This window comes from Hypanus sabinus, chromosome 15 (genome assembly GCF_030144855.1).
Source record: "Hypanus sabinus isolate sHypSab1 chromosome 15, sHypSab1.hap1, whole genome shotgun sequence".
Classification (NCBI taxonomy): domain Eukaryota; kingdom Metazoa; phylum Chordata; class Chondrichthyes; order Myliobatiformes; family Dasyatidae; genus Hypanus; species Hypanus sabinus.
Window position 1 is genome coordinate 91,032,165 of NC_082720.1, and position 19,924 is coordinate 91,052,088.

At 50.2% G+C, this 19,924-nt stretch overlaps 1 protein-coding gene across 4 annotated transcripts in view; it reads right to left on the minus strand.

The window, feature by feature from the left end:
• Positions 1–19,924, minus strand: part of LOC132405700 (F-BAR and double SH3 domains protein 1-like) — a 122,962-nt gene that overhangs the window by 82,771 nt on the left and 20,267 nt on the right. For all 4 annotated transcript variants that reach the window (XM_059990720.1, XM_059990723.1, XM_059990719.1 and 1 more), the window contains exons 4-8: positions 15,554–15,627; positions 13,602–13,746; positions 10,058–10,194; positions 4,828–4,891; positions 935–1,063 (exon numbers count right to left, since the gene is read on the minus strand). In XM_059990720.1, coding sequence (XP_059846703.1) covers positions 935–1,063; positions 4,828–4,891; positions 10,058–10,194; positions 13,602–13,746; positions 15,554–15,627 — 549 coding nt within the window. The remainder of the gene's footprint in view (positions 1–934; positions 1,064–4,827; positions 4,892–10,057; positions 10,195–13,601; positions 13,747–15,553; positions 15,628–19,924) is intronic.

Consider the following 19,924-nt stretch of genomic DNA (forward strand, 5'->3'; position numbering starts at 1 on the left):
GTCACTCTGGAGGTAATGGTCCGATGTTCTATCCGTACCGTCAGGATCTGGGGCAGGTCACTCTGGAGGTAATGGTCCAATGTTCTATACGTACCTTCAGGATCTGGGGCAGGTCACTCTGGAGGTAACGGTCCGATGTTCTATACGTACCTTCAGGATCTGGGGCAGGTCACTCTGGAGGTAATGGTCCGATGTTCTATACGTACCTTCAGGATCTGGGGCAGGTCACTCTGGAGGTAACGGTCCAATGTTCTATCCGTACCGTCAGGATCTGGGGCAGGTCACTCTGGAGGTAACGGTCCAATGTTCTATCCGTACCATCAGGATCTGGGGCAGGTCACTCTGGAGGTAACGGTCCAATGTTCTATACGTACCGTCAGGATCTGGGGCAGGTCACTCTGGAGGTAATGGTCCAATGTTCTATACGTACCGTCAGGATCTGGGTCAGGTCACTCTGGAGGTAACGGTCCGATGTTCTATACGTACCGTCAGGATCTGGGGCAGGTCACTCTGGAGATAATGGTCCGATGTTCTATACGTACCGTTAGGATCTGGGGCAGGTCACTCTGGAGGTAACGGTCCGATGTTCTATACGTACCGTCAGGATTTGGGGCAGGTCACTCTGGAGGTAATGGTCCAATGTTCTATACGTACCGTCAGGATCTGGGGCAGGTCACTCTGGAGGTAACGGTCCGATGTTCTATACGTACCGTCAGGATCTGGGGCAGGTCACTCTGGAGATAATGGTCCGATGTTCTATACGTACCTTCAGGATCTGGGGCAGGTCACTCTGGAGGTAATGGTCCAATGTTCTATCCGTACCGTCAGGATCTGGGGCAGGTCACTCTGGAGGTAATGGTCCAATGTTCTATCCGTACCGTCAGCATCTGGGGCAGGTCACTCTGGAGGTAATGGTCCAATGTTCTATACGTACCTTCAGGATCTGGGGCAGGTCACTCTGGAGATAATGGTCCTGATGCGCTGTCACTGCAGCCAGGGTCAGTAGGTACTCGTTCCGAGCTTCGGTTAGTCGTTGGTTACACTCCAGCAGCCGGGAGGACAGCTTTAAACCAGAACACAGAGTTAGCCATACCCTTCAGTTGCTATCCAAGTGTGGTGAAAGGGAGAGGTGAGGACTTCCTGGAACAGTGTTGGATTCAGGAACTGGAACTAAAGTTGTGGAGACTTGAAATTAGACTCATCTACTATTGAAGTTCCTTTAACGTGTGACTGACAGGATTGATGAGGGGGAACAACAGTTTGTAATGTGTTTAAGGAGGCTTTTGATACATTAGTACAAAGGATGCTTTTGAAAGCTGCAGGTTTTCTCTCTGCCGTGAAGGAAGGTGAGAGGTGTACAATACGATAAGAGGCAACGATCAAATGGATAGCCAGAGACATCTTCCCAAGGCGCAAATGGATACCACTAAGGTGAACGGAACAAAGTTTAGAGGGTGTCAGAGGTAATTTTATTTACACCGAGCGCAGTGCCTGCATGGAATGTTAGATGGGCAAGCGGATGAGAGAAAGTGGAGGGCAATGTAGGAGGGAAGCATTAGATTGATCAAAGGTCAGCATAACATCATGGGCCGAAGGGCCTGTCCTGTGCTGTACTGTTCCATGGTCTGTTCAAAATGCAACGTTTCCAAGGCTGAGGAGGATGTGAGTTTACTTGGAAATGAGATTATCAATGAATTTACAGAAAGGTGTTCAGAGACGAGACCGAGTGGGGTCGGTGAGCTGGCAGAGCACAGTGTGACAATGTGAGAGACCAGGGTAACGTTACTGCTCAAAGCAACTCACAAAGCAAACAGGAAATGGGTCTGTATTGGCAGAGCATTTGAGGGAAGGTATTTTAGCAGCTATTTGGAACCCTGGACATCTTAGATAGTTTTGGTCTCCTTACCGAAGACAGAATGGACTTGTCACAGAGGGATTCTTGTCAAGATTCACCTGAATGGTGCATGCGATAGTGGGGATGTCACATGAGGAGCGAAGGACGGACTGGGCCTGCGGTCTCCAATGATCGTACAACAGGGAAGGAGATGTCATATGAGGAACGATGGACGGACTGGTTCCTCCCTCTTTTTCAATTCCCCACTCTGACCCTCCCTTACATTTTCTTCTCACCTGCCCATCACCTCCCTTCCCTTTCCCCATGGTCCGTTCTCCTCTCCTATCAGTTCCATTCTTCTTCCTTGAGCCCTTTACCTTTTCCATCATCCAGCTTCCTGTTCCTTACTTCACCCTCCCTCCCCCAACACCTGCCTCACCTACCACCTTCTAGTTTGTCCTCCTTGCCCTCCCCTGCCTCCACCTCTTTATTCTGGCAGTTTCCCTTTCTTCTCCCATCCTGACGAAGGGTCTCAGCCCAAAACGTCAACTGTTTATTCCCCTCCAGAGATGCTGCTGAGTTCCTCCAGCATTTTGTGTGTGTTACTCTGACCATAGACACTGTCTGACCTGCTGAGTTCCTCCGGCATTTTGTGTGTGTTACTCTGACCATAGACACTGTCTGACCTGCTGAGTTCCTCCAGCATTTTGTGTGTGTTACTCTGTCCATAGACACTGTCTGACCTGCTGAGTTCCTCCGGCATTTTGTGTGTGTTGCTTTGTCAATAGACACTGTCTGATCTGCTGAGTTCCTCTGGCATTTTGTGTGTGTTACTCTGACCATAGACACTGTCTGACCTGCTGAGTTCCTCCGGCATTTTGTGTGTGTTACTTTGTCAATAGACACTGTCTGACCTGCTGAGTTCCTCCGGCATTTTGTGTGTGTTACTTTGTCAATAGACACTGTCTGACCTGCTGAGTTCCTCCAGCATTTTGTGTGTGTTACTCTGACCATAGACACTGTCTGACCTGCTGAGTTCCTCCGGCATTTTGTGTGTGTTACTCTGACCATAGACACTGCCTGACCTGCTGAGTTCCCCCAGCATTTTGTGTGTGTTACTCTGTCCATAGACACTGTCTGACCTGCTGAGTTCCCCCGGCATTTTGCGTGTGTTACTCTGACCATAGACACTGTCTGACCTGCTGAGTTCCTCCGGCATTTTGTGTGTGTTTCTCTGACCATAGACACTGTCTGACCTGCTGAGTTCCTCCAGCATTTTGCGTGTGTTACTCTGACCATAGACACCGTCTGACCTGCTGAGTTCCTCCAGCATTTTGCGTGTGTTACTCTGTCCATAGACACTGTCTGACCTGCTGAGTTCCTCCGGCATTTTGTGTGTGTTACTCTGACCATAGACACTGCCTGACCTGCTGAGTTCCTCCAGCATTTTGTGTGTGTTACTCTGACGATAGACACTGTCTGACCTGCTGAGTTCCTCCAGCATTTTGTGTGTGTTACTCTGTCCACAGACACTGTCTGACCTGCTGAGTTCCTCCAGCATTTTGGGTGTGTTACTCTGACCATAGACACTGTCTGACCTGCTGAGTTCCTCCAGCATTTTGTGTGTGTTACTCTGACCATAGACACTGTCTGACCTGCTGAGTTCCTCCGGCATTTTGTGTGTGTTACTCTGACCATAGACACTGTCTGACCTGCTGAGTTCCTCCGGCATTTTGTGTGTGTTACTTTGTCAATAGACACTGCCTGACCTGCTGAGTTCCTCCAGCATTTTGTGTGTGTTACTCTGACCATAGACACCGTCTGACCTGCTGAGTTCCTCCAGCATTTTGCGTGTGTTACTCTGTCCATAGACACTGTCTGACCTGCTGAGTTCCTCCGGCATTTTGTGTGTGTTACTCTGACCATAGACACTGCCTGACCTGCTGAGTTCCTCCAGCATTTTGTGTGTGTTACTCTGACGATAGACACTGTCTGACCTGCTGAGTTCCTCCAGCATTTTGGGTGTGTTACTCTGACCATAGACACTGTCTGACCTGCTGAGTTCCTCCAGCATTTTGTGTGTGTTACTCTGACCATAGACACTGTCTGACCTGCTGAGTTCCTCCGGCATTTTGCGTGTGTTACTCTGACCATAGACACCGTCTGACCTGCTGAGTTCCTCCAGCATTTTGCGTGTGTTACTCTGTCCATAGACACTGCCTGACCTGCTGAGTTGCTCCAGCATTTTGTGTGTGTTACTCTGACCATAGACACTGTCTGACCTGCTGAGTTCCTCCGGCATTTTGTGTGTGTTACTCTGACCATAGACACTGTCTGACCTGCTGAGTTCCTCCGGCATTTTGTGTGTGTTACTCTGACCATAGACACTGTCTGACCTGCTGAGTTCCTCCGGCATTTTGTGTGTGTTGCTCCGGATCTGATGTTCAGGACTGGAAGTGGTAGTTTGGGAAAGACAGTTCCCTGTGGTTGGAAGCTGGCTACCCAGACCATGTAGAGTGACAGGGTTGAAGGCTCCAGGGAGAGGGTAACCAACGGGGTCCTTTAAGTTGGGGAGGTAGTGGAGAAGAAAGTGGATTCAATCGGAATGTTCAAGATGAAATGAAGAAATGTATTTTTATTTATTTATTTTTAATTTTAGAAATACAGAGCAGAACAGGCCCTTCTGGGCCAACCAGCTGCACTACCAGCAGCCCCCAATGTAACCCACTGGACAATTTACAATGACCAATTAGCCTACTAAATGGAAGGTTAAACCAGAGCACCCAGAGGAAAAGCACGCGCTCACTTACAAAGGACGCAGGAATTGAACAAACTCCCATGTCCCGCACTGTGATATCATCGCGCTAAACGCGATGTCACTATGCTGTCTGATGTGGGAAGTCACAGGATGGTGGGAAGGAAGGAAGCTGGGAACGATTGTATAATCTGTTGGAGAGCTGTCATTTGATCGATGGGCCAAGTGGCCTCTTTACCTTCACACTGAGCTTCTGCAGGCTGGTCTTGGAATGGAATATCCCAAATTCGCTCTTCTTTGACCTACAAGGAGAAGAAAACATGTTGCTAATCTTCCTCGCACAGGCAGATCTCACTTCTGTTGTCCCAACACAGCTGCTGTTTGTTGCCCAACGCAGAGGAAGACTCTCATTGAGTGTTGCTCAGCAACAGCCAATACCCACAGGATCACGGATTCCCGTCCTGCAGAAACCAGCACCACGCAAGGAACCACGGCCCCCGAGTGGAGGAGTCTACCTCCAGTGGCAGGGGGCTCCCATCGGCCCCCCCAGCAACAGTTCATAGTGTTCAGGGTGAAGGTGGCAGGTCAAAGATCAATCACAGAGTTACAGGCTCACCGCCATGAAGAGGCAGTGGTACAACCCATGCGTCAGGCAGGGCGACAGTGATGTTTGACAAGCACACACGAGGTGGCTTAACAAGATCAAATCCTATGACATTACAGGAAAGATACTGGCATGGATAAAGGAATGGCTGACAGGCAGGAGGCAGTGAGTGGGAATAAAAGGCCGCCAGTGACGAGTGGTGACGAGGGGTCAATATTGGGACCATTGCTTGTCAATGATTTGGATAATGGAATGATGGCTTTGTGGCAAAGTTTGCAGATTATATGAAGATAGGTGGAGGGGTAGGTAGTGCTGAGGACTGAAACAAATTGGAAGAACGGGCAAAAATGGCAGATGGAATACAGTGTTGGGAAATGTATAATAATGTATTTTGGTAAAAGGAACAATAGCGCAGACTATTATCTAAATGGGGAGAAGGTTCAAACATCAGAGTTGCAGAGGGACTTAAGAGTCCTCATGCAAGACTCCCAGAAGGTTAATTTACAGGCTGAGTCTGTGGTAAAGAAGGCAAATGCAACTCTGACATTTATTTGAAGGGGAATAGAATATAAAAACAAGGAAATAATGCTGAACCTTTATAGAACACTAGTCAGGCCGCACTTAGACAATAGATAATAGACAATAGGTGCAGAAGTAGACCATTCGGCCCTTTGAGCCTGCACTGCCATTTTGAGATCATGGCTGATCATCTACTATCAATACCCGGTTCCTGCCTTGTCCCCATATCCCTTGATTCCCCTATCCATAAGATACCTATCTTGCTCCTTCTTGAAAGCATCCAGAGAATTGGCCTCCACTACCTTCCTAGGCAGTGCATTCCAGACCCCCACAACTCTCTGGGAGAAGAAGTTTTTCCTTAACTCTGTCCTAAATGACCTACCCCTTATTCTCAATCCATGCCCTCTGGTACTGGATTCTCCCAGCATCTGGAACATATTTCCTGCCTCTATCTTGTCCAATCCCTTAATAATCTTATATGTTGCAATCAGAACCCCTCTCAATCTCCTTAATTCCAGCGTATACAAGCTCAGTCTCTCTAACCTCTCTGCGTAAGACAGTCCGGACATCCCAGGAATTAACCTAGTGAATCTACGCTGCACTTCCTCTACAGCCAGGATGTCCTTCCTTAACCCTGGAGACCAAAACTGTACAGAATACTCCAGGTGTGGTCTCACCAGGGCCCTGTACAAATGCAAAAGGGTTCCCTTTGTAATAAAGGTCAACATTCCATTAGCCTTCTTCACTGCCCTTGGAGTATCGTCATCAGTTTTGGGCCTCAGATCTCAGAAAGGATGTGTTGTCATTGGAGAGAGTCCAGGGGAAGTTCACAAGGAGCATTCTGGGATTGAAGGGGTTAACATGTGGGGAGCGTTTGGCAGCTTTGGGCCTATACTCAGTGGAATTTAGAAGAATGTGGGGAACCTCATTGAAACCTATCAAATGTTGAAAGGACCAGATAGGGTGGATGTGGAGAGGATGTTTCCTCTGTAGGGGCTACGCAGAACTAGAGGGGTGACCCTTTTAGAATAGAGGTAAAGAGGAATTTTTTTTTATATATATAGCCAAAGAGTGGTTTATCTGTAGAATGCTCTGTCACAGACTGCAGTGGAGGCCAAGTCTGTGGGTATATTTAAGGCGGAAGTTGATCGTTTCCTGATCGGTCAGGGCATCAGTGGATATGGTGGGAAGGCAGGTGTATGGGGTTGAGTGGGACCAGGATCAGCCACGATGAAATGGCAGAGCAGACTTGATGGGCTGAATGGCCTAATTCTGCTCCTATGTCTTATGGATTGTGTCTGACCCCGGGAGTGTGTGATGGGACAGTGTGGACGGAGCTTCACTCTGTGTCTGACCCCGGGAGTGTGTGATGGGATGGTGTAGGGGGAGCTTCACTCTGTGTCTGACCCCGGAGTGTGTGAGGGGACGGTGTGGAGGGAGATTCACTCTGTGTCTGACCCCGGGAGTGTGTGATGGGATGGTGTAGGGGGAGCTTCACTCTGTGTCTGACCCCGGAGTGTGTGAGGGGACGGTGTGGAGGGAGCTTCACTCTGTGTCTGACCCCGGAGTGTGTGAGGGGACGGTGTGGAGGGAGATTCACACTGTCTGACCCCGGAGTGTGTGATGGAACAGTGTGGACGGAGCTTCACTCTGTGTCTGACCCCAGGACTATGTGAGGGGATGGTGTGGAGGGAGATTCACTCTGTGTCAGACCCCGGGAGTGTGTGATGGAACAGTGTGGAGGGAGATTCACTCTGTGTCAGACCCCGGGAGTGTGTGAGGGGATGGTGTGGAGGGAGATTCACTCTGTGTCTGACCCCGGGAGTGTGTGATGGGATGGTGTGGAGGGAGATTCACTCTGTGTCAGACCCCGGGAGTGTGTGAGGGGATGGTGTGGAGGGAGATTCACTCTGTGTCTGACCCCGGAGTGTGTGATGGAACAGTGTGGACGGAGCTTCACTCCGTGTCTGACCCTGGGAGTGTGTGATGGAACAGTGTGGACGGAGCTTCACTCTGTGTCTGACCCTGGGAGTGTGTGATGGAACGGTATGGAGGAGGTTTCACTCAGTGTCTGACCCTGGGAGTGTTTGATGGGACGGTGTGGAGGGAGATTCACACTGTCTGACCCTGGGAGTGTGTGATGGGATGGTGTGGAGGGAGATTCACACTGTCTGACCCCAGGAGTGTGTGATGGGACGGTGTGGAGGGAGATTCACTCTGTGTCTGACCCCAGGACTATGTGAGGGGATGGTGTGGAGGGAGATTCACACTGTCTGACCCCAGGACGGTGTGGAGGGAGCTTCACTCTTTGTCTGACCCCGGAGTGTGTGATGGAACAGTGTGGACGGAGCTTCACTCTGTGTCTGACCCCAGGACTGTGTGATGGGATGGTGTGGAGGGAGATTCACACTGTCTGACCTTGGGAATGTGTGATGGGACGGTGTGGAGGGAGATTTACTCCGTGTCTGACCCTGGGAGTGTGTGATGGGACAGTGTGGAGGGAGAGTCACACCGTGTCTGACCCCGGGAATGTGTGATGGGACGGTGTGGAGGGAGATTCACACTGTCTGACCATGGGAGTGTGTGATGGGACAGTGTGGAGGGAGATTCAGTCCGTGTCTGACCCTGGGAGTGTGTGATGGGACGGTGTGGAGGGAGATTCACTCCGTGTCTGACCCCGGGAATGTGTGATGGGATGGTGTGGAGGGAGATTCACTCTGTGCCTGACCCTAGGAGTGTGTGATGGGATGGTGTGGAGGGAGATTCACTCCGTGTCTGACCCCGGGAATGTGTGATGGAACGGTGTGGAGGGAGATTCACACTGTCTGACCCCGGGAGCGTGTGATGGGATGGTGTGGAGGGAGATTCACACTGTCTGACCCTGGGAGTGTGTGATGGGACGGTGGGGAGGGAGATTCACTCCGTGTCTGACCCTGGGAGTGTGTGATGGGACAGTGTGGAGGGAGATTCACACTGTCTGACCCTGGGAGTGTGTGATGGGACAGTGTGGAGGGAGATTTACTCCGTGTCTGACCATGGGAGTGTGTGATGGGACAGTGTGGAGGGAGATTCACTCCGTGTCTGACCCCGGGAATGTGTGATGGGATGGTGTGGAGGGAGATTCACTCCGTGTCTGACCCTGGGAGTGTGTGATGGGACGGTGTGGAGGGAGAGTCACACTGTGTCTGACCCCGGGAATGTGTGATGGGACAGTGTGGAGGGAGATTCACTCCGTGTCTGACCCCGGGAATGTGTGATGGGATGGTGTGGAGGGAGATTCACTCTGTGCCTGACCCTGGGAATGTGTGATGGGATGGTGTGGAGGGAGATTCACTCTGTGCCTGACCCTGGGAGTGTGTGATGGGATGGCGTGGAGGGAGATTCACTCCGTGTCTGACCCTGGGAGTGTGTGATGGTACGGTGTGGAGGAAGATTCACACTGTCTGACCCCGGGAGCGTGTGATGGGATGGTGTGGAGGGAGATTCACACTGTCTGACCCCGGGAGTGTGATGGGACGGTGGGGAGGGAGATTCACTCCTTGTCTGACCCTGGGAGTGTGTGATGGGATGGTGTGGAGGGAGATTCACACTGTCTGACCCCGGGAGTGTGATGGGACGGTGGGGAGGGAGATTCACTCCGTGTCTGACCCCGGGAGTGTGTGATGGGATGGTGGGGAGGGAGATTCACTCCTTGTCTGACCCTGGGAGTGTGTGATGGGATGGTGTGGAGGGAGATTCACACTGTCTGACCCCGGGAGTGTGATGGGACGGTGGTGAGGGAGATTCACTCCGTGTCTGACCCTGGGAGTGTGTGATGGGACGGTGTGGAGGGAGATTCACACTGTCTGACCCCGGGAGTGTGATGGGACGGTGTGGAGGGAGATTCACTCCGTGTCTGACCCCGGGAGTGTGTGATGGGATGGTGGGGAGGGAGATTCACTCCGTGTCTGACCCTGGGAGTGTGTGATGGGACAGTGTGGAGGGAGATTCACTCTGTGTCTGACCCCGGGAGTGTGTGATGGGATGGTGGGGAGGGAGATTCACTCCGTGTCTGACCCTGGGAGTGTGTGATGGGACGGTGTGGAGGGAGATTCACACTGTCTGACCCCGGGAGTGTGTGATGGGATGGTGGGGAGGGAGATTCACTCCGTGTCTGACCCTGGGAGTGTGTGATGGGACGGTGTGGAGGGAGATTCACACTGTCTGACCCCGGGAGTGTGTGAGGGAACGATGCGGGGGATGTACCACAGTCTGATCTGTACTGTCTCTACAGAGATTCAGTCCCTCTGGGGAGGCATCAGTTCCCGGTTTGGGACAACTGCCCACTCTCAGCTCTGACCCCTACTTGGCCTCAGCCTCAGCCGCCTTTTCCTGCGCCATCTCGGCGACTCGCTGTCGCTGTGCATATCGTTTCTTCGTCTTGTTGAGCTCCTTCACAGCCTCGGTCAGTTCTGCCTGGACTTGGAGCAGCTGCTCTGAGCACTGTGGAGAGAGGACAGGGAGAGGAGGGAGTGGTTAGTCTCGCCCTGTCCTGCACCACCAGGATCAGTGGAGGGGTCAGTGGGGGTGGAGGAAGCTGCGTTGGGTCCCTTTACACCCAAGTTTAGAAAGGGGATTTGGAATGCGACCAAAGACCAGCAAATTTACCCAGATGATGATGGAGAGCAGTCTGACGGTCCACATCACCATCTGGTATGGTGGGGGGGGACACTGCACAGGATCGAAATAAGCTGCAGAAAACTGTAAACTCAGCCAGCTCGATCATGGGCACCGGCTTCACCAGCATCCAGTACACCTTCAAAATGCAATGCCACATCATTGAACCCCCATCACCCGGGACAACTCCTCTGCTCATTGCCACCATCAGGGAGGAGGTACAGGAGCTTGAAGACACACCCTCAACAATTCAGGAACTGCTTCTTCAAACTCAGATATCTGAAGGGACAATGAACCCTTGAACATCTCACTATTTCCACCCCCCCTCTTTTTGCATTATTTATTTTATATATATGAGAGAGAATAAAAAAAAAGATGTGGTAAGGATGTTTCCCGTGTGGGAGAGTTTAGGGCAAGAGAGCACAGCCTCAGGATAGAGGGGTGTTCATTTAAAACAGAGATGCAGAGAGATTTCTTTAGCCAGAGGATGGTGAATTTGTGGGATCTGTTGCCAGATATAAATATATGTTGTTGCATATATTTAAGGCAGAGATTGATAGGTTCCTGTTTGGATACAGCAAAGGTTATGGGGAGAAGGCCAGGGAGTGGGGCTGAAGATGGGAAAAAAGGATCTCCCATGATGGAATGACAGAGAAGACTCGATGGGCTGAATGGTCTGATTCTGCTCCTGTATCTTATGGTCTTCTTTAAAAGGCTCTTGGATGGATGATGGGAAAACAGAGGGTTGTGTGAGAGGGAAGGGTTAGATTGATCTTATGGTAGGTTAAAAGGCCGGCAGGACTTTGTGGACCGAAGGGCCTGTACTCTTCTATGCTCTATAGTGTTACTGAATATCGACTGGGAACGTGGATGGTTTTGATGGGCAGTGTTGGAGGACCGACTTCCTTCCTGAGGATGTTAATGCATTGGGAGCAGATCAGATACCTGCATCAGCTGGGTCGTCTGGGTCTATATTTGCTGGAAAAACCTGTCAGGCATTTTGCTGAAACACTGAATGCTGAGGGACAGTGATAGAGTGGTTTTGGATAAGGTGTCCCCCCCCCCCCCACCATCTGCCTCGTTATGATCTTGCACCTTATTGTCTAACTGCACTGCACCCTCTCCGTGTTGTTTGCTTTGAGATGAGATTTTAGATAAAGTTCAGCTTTGTCGCACAAACCTCGAAACATAAAGCAAAATGTGTCCTTTGCATTGAGAACCAACACAGTCCACAGATGTGCTGTACACAGCCTGCAAGTACCGGCGTACTGCCAGCATGTCCACACCCTACATCTTTGAAATGTGGGAGGAGCCCCTGCAGGCACAGGGAGAACGTACAAACTCCTTACAGACAGTGACAGCAACTGGACAGGTCACCAGCCTGTGTTCCTGCTGCCCTTCAAAGCCTCCTGTTTACCTCAAACCATCTGCGTGCACTGGATGATCAGAGTGAGTGTGGACCACTCACTCCTCCTCCAGGAGATCTTACTACCAGGGATTACCCCTTCAAAAATATCCAAGGAAGGGAAGTGGAGGCCACGGAATTGATTACATTTAAAGCAGAGTTTGATAGGCTTGATTAGCAAGAGTGTCAAAGGTTACAGAGTGAAGGCAGGAGAATGGAATTAAATGGGCAAGAAAATCAGTTGTGATGGAATGGTGGCGCAGATTCGAGGGGCTGAATGGCCAAATTTTCCTCCTATGGAAAAGGTTTATTGTTTCTCGCAGGGATGGTGAGCCTTGGGACCTCTTCCTCAACAGGAGGCTCTGAATAGGCGGCAGAGGGAGATTGATCCTTGTTACGTGACAGGAGAAAGGAGAGCTGGCAGGACCTGGATCGGTGAGATCCGGACATGCTTGTCCTAGCTGGTACTGTCAGCTCTGGTGGACTGGCTGATGAGATCCAACAGTCAGGAAGGTGGTTCTGCAACGCTCTGTGAAGTGTGAGGGACATGACGAGGCACAGAAAGAGTCGTGGTCATCCACTGCAATCACTGGACGTGGACTTTCCCAGTTTGAGAGAGTGGAACTGCCCCAGTGCAACAGCTTCTCCACTCCAAAAACTTTCCCGTCATCGCCTGATACGATGGACAACAAACATTGCTCTCGCACGTTGTTCATATAGATCAGATCATTACACACTGCAGGTAAACAACAGCAGAATGCAGAATAAAGTGTCACATTACAGAGAAAGTGCAGTGTAGCTGAACAATAAAGTACAAGGTCAAAACAAGATAGATTGTAAGGTCAAGAATCCATTTTATCATTCTAGGGAACCATAACTGTATGATAACAGTGGGGTAGAAGCCGTCCTTGGGCCTGGTGGGACGTGCTTTCACTGGTAACAGTGGGGTAGAAGCTGTCCTTGGGTCTGGTGGGACATGCTTTCACTGATAACAGTGGGGTAGAAGCTGTCCTTGGGCATGGTGGGACATGCTTTCACTGATAACAGTGGGGTAGAAGCTGTCCTTGGGCCTGGTGGGACGTGCATTCACTGATAACAGTGGGGTAGAAGCTGTCCTTGGGCCTGGTGGGACGTGGTCTCACTGATAACAGTGGGGTAGAAGCTGTCCTTGGGTCTGGTGGGACGTGCTCTCACTGATAACAGTGGGGTAGAAGCTGTCCTTGGGCCTGGTGGGATGTGCTTTCACTGATAACAGTGGGGTAGAAACTGTCCTTGGGCCTGGTGGGACGTGCTTTCACAGATAACAGTGGGGTAGAAGCCGTCCTTGGGCCTGGTGGGATGTGTTTTCACTGATAACAGTGGGGTAGAAGCCGTCCTTGGGCCTGGTGGGACGTGCTCTCACTGATAACAGTGGGGTAGAAGCTGTCCTTGGGCCTGGTGGGACGTGCTCTCACTGATAACAGTGGGGTAGAAGCTGTCCTTGGGCCTGGTGGGACGTGCTTTCACTGATAACAGTGGGGTAGAAGCTGTCCTTGGGCCTGGTGGGACGTGCTTTCACTGATAACAGTGGGGTAGAAGCTGTCCTTGGGCCTGGTGGGACGTGCTTTCACTGATAACAGTGGGGTAGAAGCTGTCCTTGGGCCTGGTGGGATGTGCTTTCACTGATAACAGTGGGGTAGTAGACAATGGGCCAAATGATCTAATTCTGAACTATAAGGGGCTGTGTGGCCTCACACTGGGTTTCTCCGCCTAGCTGTCTCGGGTAGGGCAGACAGTGTGGACAGCCCCCTTGTCCTGGTCTACAACACCCTCCCCGCAGTCTTCTCACCTTCTTCAGCCTGACGTCCTTGGCCAAGCGGCCAGTTCTGCCGGCCTCACTGCTCACTGTCCGATAGGTTTCTGCAGACACAGCATGCGCTTGTCCAAGCTGGGCGGTGGCCTCGATGGTGGAACGCCAGGCGGTAAACGTGGTCCTGGAAGATGCATATAACCATTGAGCCCATCATGGGGACAGCATGAGGCCGCTCGACCATCCATCCATCAACCATATTACTTTATTGTCGCCAAACAATTGATACTAGAGTGTACGATCATCACAGCGATATTTGATTCTACACTTCGCGCTCCCTGGAGTACAAATCAGCATGAGGACATTTGATCATCCGTCTGTCAACCATATCCCAACAGATCTGCACTTCAACCACGTCTTCCTGCCACATGCTCCCCGCAACTATGCAATCCACAGTTAGAAACTCACAACTGTCCTTCCCACCACCTGACAGATGTTGTGGGGAGGGCTTTCACTTCCAGATGTGCCCAGGGGTGTCAGACAGTGATATAAGGTTCTCCTCTTGGGCACCCCAACTCCCAGAATGGAGTTCCCTCTTCCTCAGCTCGATTGAATCCCCCTTCACGTTCCAGCCCTTCCTGAAGTTTAACTCTCCAAGGCTGGAGCTTCATGAGAATGATACCAGGAATGAAAGAGTTAACATATGAGGACTGTTTGATGGTCCTGGGCCTGTACTCATTGGAGTTTAGAATAACGGGGGGAGGGGAGGTCACATTGAAACCTATTGAATATTGAAAAGCATAGATAGAGTGGATGTGGAGAGGATATTTCCTGTGCTGGGGGAGTCTCGGACCAGAGGACACAGATAGAGTGGATGTGGAGAGGATGTTTCCTGTAGTGGGGGGTCTAGGACCAGAGGACACAGATAGAGTGGATGTGGAGAGGATGTTTCCTATAGTGGGGGAGTCTAGGACCAGAGGACAAAATAGAGTGGATGTGGAGAGGATGTTTCCTATAGTGCGGGAGTCTAGGACCAGAGGACACAGATAGAAAGGATGTGGAGAGGATGTTTCCTATAGTGGGGGAGTCTAGGACCAGAGGACACAGATAGAGTGGATGTGGAGAGGATGTTTCCTATAGTGGGAGAGTCTAGGACCAGAGGACTCAGACAGAGTGGATGTGGAGAGGATGTTTCCTGTAGTGGGGGGTCTAGGACCAGAGGACACAGATAGAGTGGATGTGGAGAGGATGTTTCCTATAGTGGAAAGTCTAGGACCAGAGGGCACAGATAGAGTGGATGTGGAGAGGATGTTTCCTATAGTGGGCAGTCTAGGACCAGAGGACACAGATAGAGTGGATGTGGAGAGGATGTTTCCTATAGTGGAAAGTCAAGGGCCAGAGGGCACAGCCTCAGAATAAATGGATGTCCATTTAGAATTGAAATGAGGAGCAATTTCTTTAGCCAGAGGGTGATGAATCTGTGGAAATCACTGCCACAGACAGCTGCGGAGGGGATGTCATTGGTATACTTAAAGCAGAGGTTGATAGGTTCTTGATTAGTCAGGGCATCAAAGCTTCCGGGAGGTGGCGGGGGAAGGCAGGAGAATGGGGTTGAGAGAGATTATAAATCAGATTTGATGGGCTGAATGGCCTAATTCTGCTACTATATTTTATGGTCTTTTGTTAAACCGAGGAGAGATGCTGACTGTAAGGCAAAACGATATGACCATTTGGGGGGGCGGGGGGTTGGTGAGAAACTTTTTCCACATGAACTCAACCAACACGTGACAGAACTTACAACAGCAGTCAGTTTATTGTCCACACCACTCTGCCCCTAACATGGGGCATGATTTTCCTTGTTATCACGTTCTGCCATTGCTGTGGGGATGACTTGCATTCACCCGTGGACATTGGAGTGCGGCTGGGGTCCGTGGATGGGGGGAGGGGGTCAGTAGTCTGTACATGAGGGCAGCTCCAGGCCATAGATGTACCTGCTGTCAGTGGCATCTGCCTTCCCTCTGCTCGAGTCCTTCTTCAGGTACTGAGCCGCCAGTCTCTGCAGGGCCTGGAGAGAAAGGGTATGGTCAGAGGGGAACGGGGAACGGTCCCAGGAGGAGAGATTTCCCCACCCTCAACCACCCCAAGATTTGAGAGAAGGCCTGGCCTGAAAACTCACCCCAACCCTCAGGCTGAAAACTTCGACCAAACATCAGACCACCAGGACCTTACTGTACAGAGATAAACTGAGTCAAATCATAAAAAAGGCAGCATCCATCCATCATTCACGATGGACCCCATCACCCAGGACGTGTCCTCCGTTCATCGCTGCCATTGGGGAGGAGTTTCAGGAGCCTGAAGGCACACACTCAATGTTTCTGCCCACCACCATCAGATTTCTGAACGGATGATGCACCTCTATTTTGCTCTCTTTTTGCACTCCTAGTTGGTCCCACCTCTGAGAGCTGTGCATTCTGCTGTCCGGCTCCCCTACCCTTTCAGCAGATTCTTTTTGACAAGCTCCATCCCTGATTGAGATGGAAACTTCACTGTGGCTCCAACAGCTGGTCAAAACCGCACAATGCATCACTAGCACCCATCTCACCTGTGCAAAGGACATCTATAGAGAAAAGTGCTGGAAAAGGGCCAGTTACATCATGAAGGATCCCACTCACCCTGCTCATGGACTGTTTGTCTCCACTGGGGAGGAGGCTACCAGCAGACTCAACAACAGTTACTTTCCCCAAGCAGCAAGACTGATCAACACCTCCACCCACTAACACACCCCTCCACACCCCAACCACCACTACATCATCATTTCCTGTCAGTCACCTTATGTACAGACACTCTTGTGCCTCATGTCACTTTACGGACATACAATCAATCTATGTGTATAATCTCTTATGTATTTATACTGTGATTTTTTTTTAGCATTCTGTTCATTATCTCATTACGTTGTCCAGAGTAACAACTATTTCATTCTCCTTTACACACGTGACATTAAGCAATCTTGCATAAACTGATTCGAGTCAGTTCTGTTTCCTGACTTGTGGCCTGGAATGGAGGCATATGGTGGAAAGTAGAGTTGGATAGGCTATGTTTATTCATACTGGGCCACAGAGGCTGAGGGGTGACCTTACTGAGATTTATAAAGTTATGAGAGATGCAAATAACTCCACCATGGACGGTTGAAAGCCCAGTTGCATGAAGAGGAGGGCTGTGAAAGTTCATCACATTAAAAACCCAGAGCTACAGAAATGCCAACAGAAGCACCAAAGGCCCCATCCCAGGATCTTCAATGGGCTACAACTTAAAAGACAAACTGAAGGACTGTGTTTGATATGAAGATAGATGGAGGGGCATTTAGTTTTGAGAAAGCAGGGAGGCTGCACAAGGACCCAAGACAGATTGAATCCATGAACACCATCTCACTTTTTAAAAAAGTATATTACTTGTGTTTTTCACTATTTAATATACATATATACCTATTGCTATTGAGTTACTTATTTACTTCTCTTTCTTTATTAATATGCATTGCATTGAACTGCTGCTACTAAGTTAACAAATTTCACGACAAATCCCGGTAACAATAAACCTGATTCTGATTCTGAGAATGGGCAAAAAAAAAAATGGCAGATGGAATACAATGTCGAGATATTTATGGTCATGCACTTTGGTAGAAGTGAAAAGTGTTGACTATTTTCTAAATGGAGTGAAAGTACAAAAAAGGGACTTGGGGAGTCCTTGTGCAGGATCCCCTAAAGGTTAATTTGCAGGTTGAGTCTGTGGTGACGAAGGCAAATGCAATGTTAGCATTCATTTCCAGAGGACGAGAATAGAAAAACAAAGATGTAATACTGAGGCTTTAATCAGGCTGAGGCACTGGAGATGCCTCACTTGAGTATCGTGAGCAATTCTGGGCCCTTTATCTGAGAAAGGATGTGCTGGCACCAGAAGGACTTCAAAGAGGTTCATGAAATGATTCCAGGACTGTATGGCTTGTCATATGAAGAGCGTTTGATGTCTCTGGGCCTGTATTCACTAGTATTCAGAACGGGGGGGGGGGGGGGTACCAAATTGAAATCCATCAAATGTTGAAAGGTCTTGATAGAGTGGATGTGGAGAGGATATTTCCTATAGTGGGGGAGTCTAGGACCAGAGGACACAGATAGAGTGGATGTGGAGAGGATGTTTCCTATAGTGGGGGAGTCTAGGACCAGAGGACACAGATAGAGTGGATGTGGAGAGGATATTTCCTGTGGTGGGGGAGTCTAGGACCAGAGGACACAGATAGAGTGGATGTGGAGAGGATGTTTCCTATAGTGGGGGAGTCTAGGACCAGAGGACACAGATAGAGTGGATGTGGAGAGGATGTTTCCTATAGTGGGGGAGTCTAGGACCAGAGGACACAGATAGAGTGGATGTGGAGAGGATCTTTCCTGTGGTGGGGGAGTCTAGGACCAGAGGACACAGATAGAGTGGATGTGGAGAGGATATTTCCTGTGGTGGGGGAGTCTAGGACCTGAGGGCACAGATAGAGTGGATGTGGAGAGGATATTTCCTATAATGGGGAGTCTAGGACCAGAGGGCACAGATAGAGTGGATGTGGAGAGGATGTTTCTTATAGTGGGGAGTCTACGACCAGAGTACACAGATAGAGTGGATGTGGAGAGGATGTTTCCTATAGTGGGAGAGTCTAGGACCAGAGGGCACAGATAGAGTGGATGTGGAGAGGATGTTTCCTATAGTGGGAGAGTCTAGGACCAGAGGACACAGATAGAGTGGATGTGGAAAGGATGTTTCCTATAGTGGGGGAGTCTAGGACCAGAGGACACAGATAGAGTGGATGTGGAGAGGATGTGTCCGATAGTGGGGCAGTCTAGGACCAGAGGACACAGATAGAGTGGATGTGGAGAGGATGTGTCCGATAGTGGGGCAGTCTAGGACCAGAGGACACAGATAGAGTGGATGTGGAGAGAATGTTTCCTATAGTGGGGGAGTCTAGGACCAGAGGACACAGATAGAGTGGATGTGGAGAGGATGTTTCCTATAGTGGGAGAGTCTAGGACCAGAGGGCACAGATAGAGTGGATGTGGAGAGGATGTTTCCTATAGTGGGAGAGTCTAGGACCAGAGGACACAGATAGAGTGGATGTGGAGAGGATGTTTCCTATAATGGGGAGTCTAGGACCAGAGGACACAGATAGTGGACGTGGAGAGGATATTTCCTGTGGTGGGGGAGTCTAGGACCTGAGGGCACAGATAGAGTGGATGTGGAGAGGATGTTTCCTATAGTGGGGGAGTCTAGGACCAGAGGACACAGATAGAGTGGATGTGGAGAGGATGTTTCCTATAATGGGGAGTCTAGGACCAGAGGGCACAGATAGAGTGGATGTGGAGAGGATATTTCCTATAATGGGGAGTCTACGACCAGAGTACACAGATAGAGTGGATGTGGAGAGGATATTTCCTATAGTGGGGGAGTCTAGGATCAGAGGGCACAGATAGAGTGGATGTGGAGAGGATGTTTCCTACAGTGGGGGAGTCTAGGACCAGAGGACACAGATAGAGTGGATGTGGAGAGGATGTTTCCTATAGTGGGGAGTCTAGGACCAGAGGGCACAGATAGAGTGGATGTGGAGAGGATGTTTCCTATAGTGGGGGAGTCTAGGACCAGAGGACACAGATAGAGTGGATGTGGAGAGGATGTTTCCTATATTGGGGAGTCTAGGACCAGAGGACACAGATAGAGTGGATGTGGAGAGGATGTTTCCTATAGTGGGGGAGTCTAGGATCAGAGGGCACAGATAGAGTGGATGTGGAGAGGATATTTCCTGTGGTGGGGAAGTCTAGGACCAGAGGGCACAGACAGAGTGGATGTGGAGAGGATATTTCCTGTGGTGGGGAAGTCTAGGACCAGAGGGTACAGATAGAGTGGATGTGGAGAGGATATTTCCTGTGGTGGGGAAGTCTAGGACCTGAGGGCATAGCAACCGAATAGAACAATGTTCATTTGGAATGGGCATGAGGAGGAATTTATTTAGCCAGAATTCATTCCACAGGCGGCTGTGGAGGCCACGTCATTGAGCTTGATCGGTTCCTGATTCGTCGGGGCATGAAGTGTTGCAGGGAGAAGGCAAGGGAATGGGGTTGAGAAAGAAATGGATCAGCCATGATAAAATGGCAGAGCAGAATCAATGGGCTGAATGGACAGGCTTGCATATTGGTTGTAGCATCCAAGGTCAACCTTGACCAACAGAAGGCTCCTGTTGACTGTCGCTGACTGTTGAGCCAAGGTTCCTAATGGATCTAAATGGATTGGCCGGAGATGTCCACGAGATTGTCTCACTGGCTTGTTGCCAGGAG